Source organism: Canis lupus, chromosome 11, assembly GCF_048164855.1.
Source record: "Canis lupus baileyi chromosome 11, mCanLup2.hap1, whole genome shotgun sequence".
In the NCBI taxonomy this organism is placed as follows: Eukaryota; Metazoa; Chordata; class Mammalia; order Carnivora; family Canidae; genus Canis; species Canis lupus.
The window spans coordinates 13025517-13034046 of NC_132848.1; the positions used below are offsets into that span (position 1 = coordinate 13025517).

The window sequence follows — 8530 nt, forward strand, 5'->3', positions numbered from 1 at the left end:
AGCATTGGGACCTATCTTGAAGCGGACTTAAAAGCAGGAGTCTGTGGGCTCTAAAGCCAGACCAGGGTTAGCTGTTGGCATCATTTCGTTCACTTTCATTTTTAATGAAGGTTTTAAAGGTACTGATTAGTGTGTCGTATGTAGACATCTGTTGGTTGAGGGTGGTAACTGCAAGCTGTCATGGCATGGAGGAAGGTTCATAGTTGCACTTGCTGTTTGGATTTTGAACTGGGGTTTGATTTCGTCTTTACAAAAAAGTATCTTCAGCTTAAAAATTACCAGCTGTTTAAAAGTTTGTGGCCATATTGTCTACCATACAGAGCCAGCTTTCACTTTTATATGGTAGGGAATTTTTGACATTTACAAATACTGCTTTATTTATTTATTTATTTAAAAAAGATTTTATTTATTCATTCATGAGACACACACAGAGAGGCAGCGAGAGACAGGCAGAGGGAGAAGCAGGCTCCATGCAGGGAGCCCAATGCAGGACTCCATCTCAGGACCCTGAGACCATGCCCTGAGCCAAAGGCAGATGTTCAACCACTGAGCCCCCCCAGATGCCCCTAGAAATACTGCTTTAAAAAGATAAATAGGGATGCCTGGGTGGCTTAGTCTTTTAAGCATCTGCCTTTGGCTCGGGTCATGGTCCCAGTGTTGTGGGATCAAGCTCTGTGTTCAGTGGGAGTCTGCTTCTGCCCCTGCTGTACTTTCTCTCTCTGTCAAATAAGTAAAATCTTTTAAAATTTTTTTGGAAAAATAGGGATCCCTGGGTGGCGCAGCGGTTTGGCGCTTGCCTTTGGCCCAGGGCGCGATCCTGGGGGCCCGGGATCGAATCCCACGTTGGGCTCCCGGTGCATGGGAGCCTGCTTCTCCCTCTGCCTGTGTCTCTGCTTCTCTCTCTCTCTCTCTCTGTGTGACTATCTTAATTAAATAAAAATTAAAAAAAATTTTTTTTTTTTGGAAAAACAAAGCAGTAGCTCATAAGGTGCTCAGAAGTGTTGAATATGGTGCAGTTATAAAATGGACTGTTAACAGGAACTTGATAAAAAGGCAAAAGAACATAGGAGTAGTCTCAAGTGTAAGCAGATGGGAGACTCTACATGTTCAGTAATTTATTATATGTAATACCTTTGAAATGATGTACTAACCTTCTAGAATAATATTTTGGATAAGAGACTCCTATTGATTATTTTTAGGAGATGATCCTAAAACATGAATTTTTATTCTTTTTTTACAGCTCTTTAAAGATTCTTCTTTAAAAAACTTTTTAAAGTTTTTAAAAATTGATAGATGTGTTCCTCTCATCCTGTTTCAGTTCCACAGATCTGCTTTCAAAATACAGTTATTTGGGGCATCTGGGTGGCTTGTCAGTTGTCTGCCTTTGGCTCAGGTCATGATGCTGGGGTTCTGGGATGGAGCCCCACATAGGGCTTATTGCTCAGCAGGGAGCCTGCTTCTCCCTCTCCTTCCTCCTTCTGCTCTCTCTTAAAATCTTAAAAAAATATATATTTATAATGAGATTAACAGTCAACTAATTACAGTAATATTCCGAATTGCAAAATTTCAGCCTTTTTCCTCATTTTTCTGTTCCTGTCATATTGAATGAATTCCATTTAAACATTTCTCAGAAAAAAAAAAAACCTTTCTCAGTTAAATTTTAGTATTTTTATGTGTTAATTTTGGTTTATACCTTTCCAGGTCACACCCTGTATTAGGCCTTCTTCCAAGATCACAGCACCCCCCCCCCCCAATTGACTTCACTGCCTTTGGTCTCCCCCATTTTCAGTTCATTTATAGATAATTTACAGGTAGCTTTATGTTACTTCCTTGATTTAAATACAGAAAAAACTTTAATGATTCTATTTCTTGTTGGATGTTATCTCAAATGTTCTGGGTGTTTTAGACTTTTAGACATGAATGTCTATGACACAGCTACTTTCACCATATCCTTAAACTCTTTTGCCACAACAAAGTTCATTTGCATCCTCTCTCATGAGTTATTTTTATCCTAATGGAGTGGGAATGGCTAAATTCAAAATGGTACTTTGTGACCTTAAAGACGAATCTATGGAGCCTATGATACGGTCTTGCAGGTAGTAAAGACTTAAAATGGCAGCTTTTAATAATACTTTTCTGTATCTGTTTATGACCATAACCACTCCAAAATCTAGCTGAAGTAGCCTTGAATTAACTCTTTTTCCCCTTCTATGTTGTCTCAACTGCATTACTGCTAAGTTGTTCACACTTAAATGTATTCATAGGTTGCTTTGTATCTTCTCTGCAAAAGCAGGTTGTAACATCCATTTGTATCTTCTTCCCCGCCAGGTTGCCTACTGTAGCTTATTGAATGCACAGAGGGCATTCAGTAAAGGATGTTGATTGTCAAGGAAAAACAGCTATGGAGTTTTCTCAAATTTACAAGAGGAAAAGACAGTTTTAAAAAACATCCAGAAAAAGTAATCTTAGTCTGCAGTATTGCAATAATTGCAATAAATTACTTCCATGGCAAGAGAAACAGTCTGACAAAACAGTGGTTTTCAAAGGTTTATACAGTATCAGAATTGGTAAACCTTTGCTTAAAACACCCCCTGTATAAAAGTTTTCCCCCTTTTCTCACATTTATTTTGTTCTTTTTAAAGAGGCAAGTGGGAAGACCAAATGTCTTTCTTTAGTTAAGCACTTTGCTAGCCAGCAGTGGAAGCCCTACTCCTACTCCGGGAGTTCTCTGCAGGCATCCTGTAATGGGGGGTGGGTAAGGCCCCTAACAGTGGGGACCCAGCACTCCGGGGAGAGGTTGCTGGTTTAGAGAGCAAAGATGCGATGGAACGCACTCAGTTGTTAAAACACAAACTTGCCATCTTGGTCTTGAAATCCTTCAGTATTCATCCTTCAGAACTTCATGTCTTTGGTCAATAAAGGAAAACGATTTTTAAGTTTAACAGTGTTAATTCAGCACGAACGCTGGAAATTAATAACTACATAGGAGGGGGTAGCAATTACCTATGTAAACTGGTGCCTCTAAAATTTGAGGTTCCATTCTTTATTTGCTTTTCTCTCATAAAAAATAGAAATTGGAAACTTCTAATAGATTCAAAAATGAAGTAGGAAAAACAAAAGCACAGAATTCTGCTATCCAAAGAATGGTCTAATCACTTGTTTTACTCATTTCCCCTACTCTAATATTTAAAAATTTTGTTCATTTTAAAATTGTACCTTGCTTTTGGGGAGAGTGGGGAATAATGGACCCTCTAAAGAGCTGTAAATATTGAAGTCTAGCTAAAATGTTCCAGGGAACTTCTGCCAAAGGGGTTCCTATATATAATGAATTCTTTGGAAAATCAAAAAACTTTTCCCATTTACTGAGTATTTTTTTAAGATTTATTTATGAATGAGACACACAGAGGCAGACAGAGAAGCAGGATCCTATGGGGAGCCCAATGAGGGACTTAATCCCAGAACTCCAGGATCATGCCCTGAACCAAAGGCAGAGGCTCAACTGCTGAGCCACCCAGGTGCCCCACTAAGTTGGGATATTCATTATTTTTTTAGAAATTGGTACCTCTAAGTCATTTTGTACTCAGCCATGTCTTATTTAAACTATTGTATAAAATGTCTCAGAAGGCTAACTGGAGTCCAGCCTCTTTCCTTGGCTAGAAATTTGACATCAGGGGTTTCAGTGATAAGGGTTAAGGGATGTTAATTTTCAAATGCCTACAGAAGGCAAATCTTTTATAACTCTGTGTTTCAAAAGCACTTTTTAAAAAAAAAGATTATTTATTCACGATAGAACTAGAGAGAGAAAGAGGCAGAGACACAGAAGGAGGGAGAAGCAGGCTCCATGCTGGGAGCCCGATGCGGGACTCGATCCCGGGACTCCAGGACCGTGCCCTGGGCCAAAGGCAGGCGCCAAACCGCTGAGCCACTCAGGGATCCCCTCAAAAGCACTTCGAAGTCAAAATTTAATACTTGGGACAAAAGACTTCTCCCTATACCAGCATTTCCCAAAATGTGTTTGGTAATCAAGGAATCTAAGTTCAGAGGGATGGTCCTAGGTTAAATTATTTAAGGTAATGGTTCTCTGGCTAAATATGTTAAGAATCCTGCATAATTTCTCAGCACTTTTACTTACATTTATACATTAAATACCTTGTGTATTCAACGGTTGCAAAGGTTTTCTTGTTGTTTTTAATCAGAAGGCACATTTTTCATCTGCCATTTCTCTCATGGTACAAAGTGATTTAGGGTGGGCTATATATCATAGCTGCTCTGGAGGGACTGGGTTTTGAAGAGTTGTTGTAATATTATTGCCTCACAAAAAGATCATTAAATTTGGTCTTGTCCAGGCTTTATTTGGTGGTAATCAGTTCTGTGTAGTATGTGGACTTTGTTATATTTGCTTGTTTTTAAGGTAACAGTAATGCAAATAAACAGTATTCATTGCTTATAAGAATATTCTTTATCAAGGATCAGGAGGGGTGCCTGAGTGGCTCAGTGGTTAAGCATCTGCCTTTAGCTCAGGTCATGAGCGGGGGTCCTGGGACTGAGCCCTGCATCAGGCTCCCTGCTTGGTGGGGAGTCTGCTTCTCCCTTTTCCTCTGCCCCCACCCCTCCTGTGCACTCTCTCTCTCAAATAAAAATCTGTTTAAAGGAAGAACCAGGAATATTCTAAATTTGCTAAGTTCAGAGGTAGTCATGACCCCTACCCAGTAGGGGTTGTCTTAGACACAACTGTCTTAGACAATTTGTGAACGTTCTTATAGTACAGAAGAAAGTCACTGAGAAAACTTACAAAATCAACTGTAAAACATCTATAAAACACTGTGGAATAGTTCATATGCTAAAGTAGGATAAAATGTTCTCTGAGTGGGAGAGGATCTTATTAGTGATATAATGTAAAGTCTCTAATGAACTCAAACTCTTTTCCTAAACTTTTATTTTACGTATTGTGATGTGGTGTTTGGGTTTTTGGGTTTTTTTTTTTTTTTTTTTTGGTTCTTCAATAATCATTCTCTCCCCCCTTCTAAAGCCACGAGGAAGATATAAGGGACCTGTCATAAAAAAGACAACCATAATGTCTCTAAACTTCTCGATAAGCAACTGTTGTAATGAGACAATATACTATGCTCATTTTTTCTGGATTCTCTAGGAAAAGATTATTTCCAATCCAGTATCAGATATTATTACTTTCTAAAGCTAGAAGTAACTTCTTACAACAGTTAAAAAAAATTACAAATGCAAATTTGCTTCTGGAACAAAACACAACATTGATTTCTTAGACTTTAAAAAATGCTGAGAAGCTTTTAATATCTCTGATACATGTAACAGCTCAAGTCTGAACATGATAATTAAGCACCAAAATCAAATTGACATTTACCTGTAGAGACTTCACATTTCTCTACAGTACTCCCCTCCATTTAGATTTATTCACGTTAACGTTTATCATAATTTAGATAGATTAAAAAAAAGTTGTGTTCAGGAGATTCCTTAAACAGTAAATGCCCATCCCAGCTAACCAGTGTTTCAGTTCTCCGGTCAATTCTGTTTGTTATCTGAGGCAAAAGACCTGGTCTTTAAGAAGATATATTATGCTGCCTTCAAAATATTTATGCCACTTAGTGTTAATTATCCTCTCTGCGCCTGGGCAAGCACCAAAAATGACATCAAAATAAGGCATCTTAAACCACAGCTTTTAGATAGTCACAGAAACAGTCAAGCAAGGGTCTTCATTTTACAAGTAAGGAAACTGAACGTGGGATGGGTTTGAACGTGGGGTTCTTGCAAATTTAACTCCCATGTTCTTTTATCTTGTAAAATTTTACCATGTTGTTTTCTCCATAGAAGGAATTTATACCTGAACTTAGAAGCTGAGGAGCATAACCACCATAAGGGAGTAAGAGATAGTAGGAAAGAGGTCATGCAGGGAGATTTGGGGCTCTGGTCTAAGGAGAGTTGGAATTCCGGTTTCTCCCCTTGGACACTGAACTTGGTTGGTGGAGAGTATACTTGAGATTCGGTTATCCTAAACCCTCACTACAAAGTTTACTTCTGAGTACTTTGCTGCAAAATAGGTACCCTGAGCGTGCTCTGTATTAAACTCAGGTTTGGTTTAGATTTAGTTTGGAGATTATTTTGTTTTACTTGTGTCTAAATGATTTTGATAAAATTTCTGATTTTAAAACATTATTTCCTTAAGGAAATTACATTAAGGCTTGTGAACCAGTTCAGATTTTGGTTCATGTCCCTTTGAAAATTGGTATTGTAGAAAAGTTGGGACTCAGACTGATTGAAAAACAAGGCTTGATGATAAATCGAGTTTTCTGTGCTTTATAGCATACCAAAATCATTTTCTGTAATATTAATACATTCATGTATAAATTAGTTTATTTAAATAAAAATGATCCAGATAATTCAAGTTATTACCAGACTTTTATAAGAAATAGGAAGATCACAAATTCTGTTTAGATTAACAAGCATGATTTGTGTGTATGGAATAAGGTTGGCACAGGAATAGCTCCCATTCGTTTGTGGTTCTCACGTACTCATCACGTGCCAAGCCCAGTATAGTTTCGTTTTCAGATCCTAGAGAACTCTCAGTTGAAAGACCCAAGGCAACTTACATTCCATGAGCAATATATAGCACTTAGACATCTGCTTATGAGTTGCTGTTTTTTTGTTTGATGTTTCCCCTCTCAATTCTTAGATAAAATGTTCTAAGATAGGTTAACTCTCATGATAGCAGGTGGAGAACAGTTGCTTCAAGTTGAGTACCAATGGTAGAACTTTTGTTTTCTGATGACAAAAGAAGGTAGCTTGTGTTGTTAACAGGTAACAATACGTTTACTATGAACCTTAGGATAAAGGCAAAGCATAGTAAAAACACTGTATTCAAATTTATTTGTTGAGACATAATTGAAAACTCTTCTGTCAGTGTGACTACTAAGCTGGAGATTGCCAACGCAGAGGCCCTCATCTGACAAAATGACTCAAAGCCCAACACAGCTTGTGGGAGGGACTGGGACTATAGGTTCCTAGAACTCTTTGTTTACTCATTCATTTGGTTTCTACTCTGTCCTGGGCTCTGAAGACATAAACATGAATTTTAAGCAAGTTGATTGTTTTTTGTTTTAAGTAGAACTTCCCAAGTTCTGTGTGGAAGATGGATTTGAAGAGGAGAAGCCTGGGAGCAGAGACCAGTAAAGCTGCTGCAGTGGTGCCGGTGAGCTGTGATGGCCTAAACTTGACAATGTTACTAGCCATGGAGAGAGGGTTTATAATTTATAATATAACACTTAAAATTAACATCAATCTCGAGTGACTGAATATATGGGATGAGGAAAGAGGACAAAGTATCAAGGACGACTCTCAGGTTTCTCGTTTGGTGGTTCAGAGAAAATCTAGGAGGAAAAGCAGCTCCAGGGAGGAAAATATGTTCAATTTCAACATGATGAGTTGAGGTACCTGTGGGTCACATCCAGGTGGATATGTATAGTGAGAAGCTGCACTTGAATTTGAAGCTCAAGCGAGATGCTAGAGCTACACTTTTGGGGGTCATCAGCATGACAGAACTATGGCATCTGCATCTGCAGAAAGGCAGGGACGCCTAATTGACCTGTTGTTTTGGGGCTCTGTAGATAGAACCTTGCCATCCCATTAGGCCCTTATTTTCTTGGGCCACTGAGACCTGGTTGCCTCTTTTCTCTCATATTTCCTTAGAACATTTATGAAATGAAATATTTCAGTCCTATCATCATTTTTCCCCTGTGCTGGGAATGAATTATAAATGGCACCTCCTCTATCTTCACATATAGCACTCATGGCAAGATTTCGGATATAGTAGGTAATCCATGAATGTTCATCTTCATTGCTTATATTCAGCTGGCTCTCTGTGTACAAAATTTGCTTCATATTTTTCTTGCAGAAACTTCTTTCTTGATTCTCAAGTTTTTCTTACAAATTTCTAAGACAACTTCAAGATTAAGTGGACTACTTGAAAGGTCAGTATCTTCCATTCATCAAGATCAAATCATTCCTTTTGTTATCACCACCACATGTTGCTTGTTGTGATTTGAAAACCACTGTTTCTCTTCTCTGGGAAGGGCCATGGAGTTTGTTCAGTCAAGATCCCACAGGGGGAGTTAAGAGTTGCAGTAACCTGGCATGAAATCCCTGATTCCAGGTGATGATGGGGGGTTGTATTTCACATTTTGCTTTATTTGACAAATATGTGAAAGGCAGTCACTAGAAATATGAACAGACCAGGCTTTGTTGCAGCTGAGTGGCTTGGCAAATTCCTATACAGAGGAATCTTAGGACATAAAGGAGTTGATACTGGGATAGAATCCAGTTGCCCTCTGAATGGGAGTAAAATATCCTTTTTAAGAGCACTGAATTTCTCAGATTTTTCTGGAATAACCACCTTTGTGAGGTATGGATCATGTCCAGGGACTGTAACCTGAGAGGAAAACAAAAAAACAATCTGAGTGATTTCAGATGTTTTGTGGTGCCAACACTAAAAACACCGACATCC

At 38.5% G+C, this 8530-nt stretch overlaps 1 protein-coding gene across 4 annotated transcripts in view; it reads right to left on the reverse strand.

The window, feature by feature from the left end:
- CPM (carboxypeptidase M) overlaps positions 1 to 8530 on the reverse strand; it is a 93051-nt gene that overhangs the window by 13912 nt on the left and 70609 nt on the right. For 3 of the 4 annotated variants that reach the window (XM_072843210.1, XM_072843211.1, XM_072843213.1), the window contains one exon: positions 6367 to 8455. The exons of the other annotated variant lie outside the window; for it this stretch is intronic. In XM_072843210.1, coding sequence (XP_072699311.1) covers positions 8213 to 8455 — 243 coding nt within the window. In that variant the 3' untranslated portion in view covers positions 6367 to 8212. Of the gene's footprint in view, positions 1 to 6366; positions 8456 to 8530 lie in introns of those variants that run through there. 4 annotated transcript variants of the gene reach the window in all.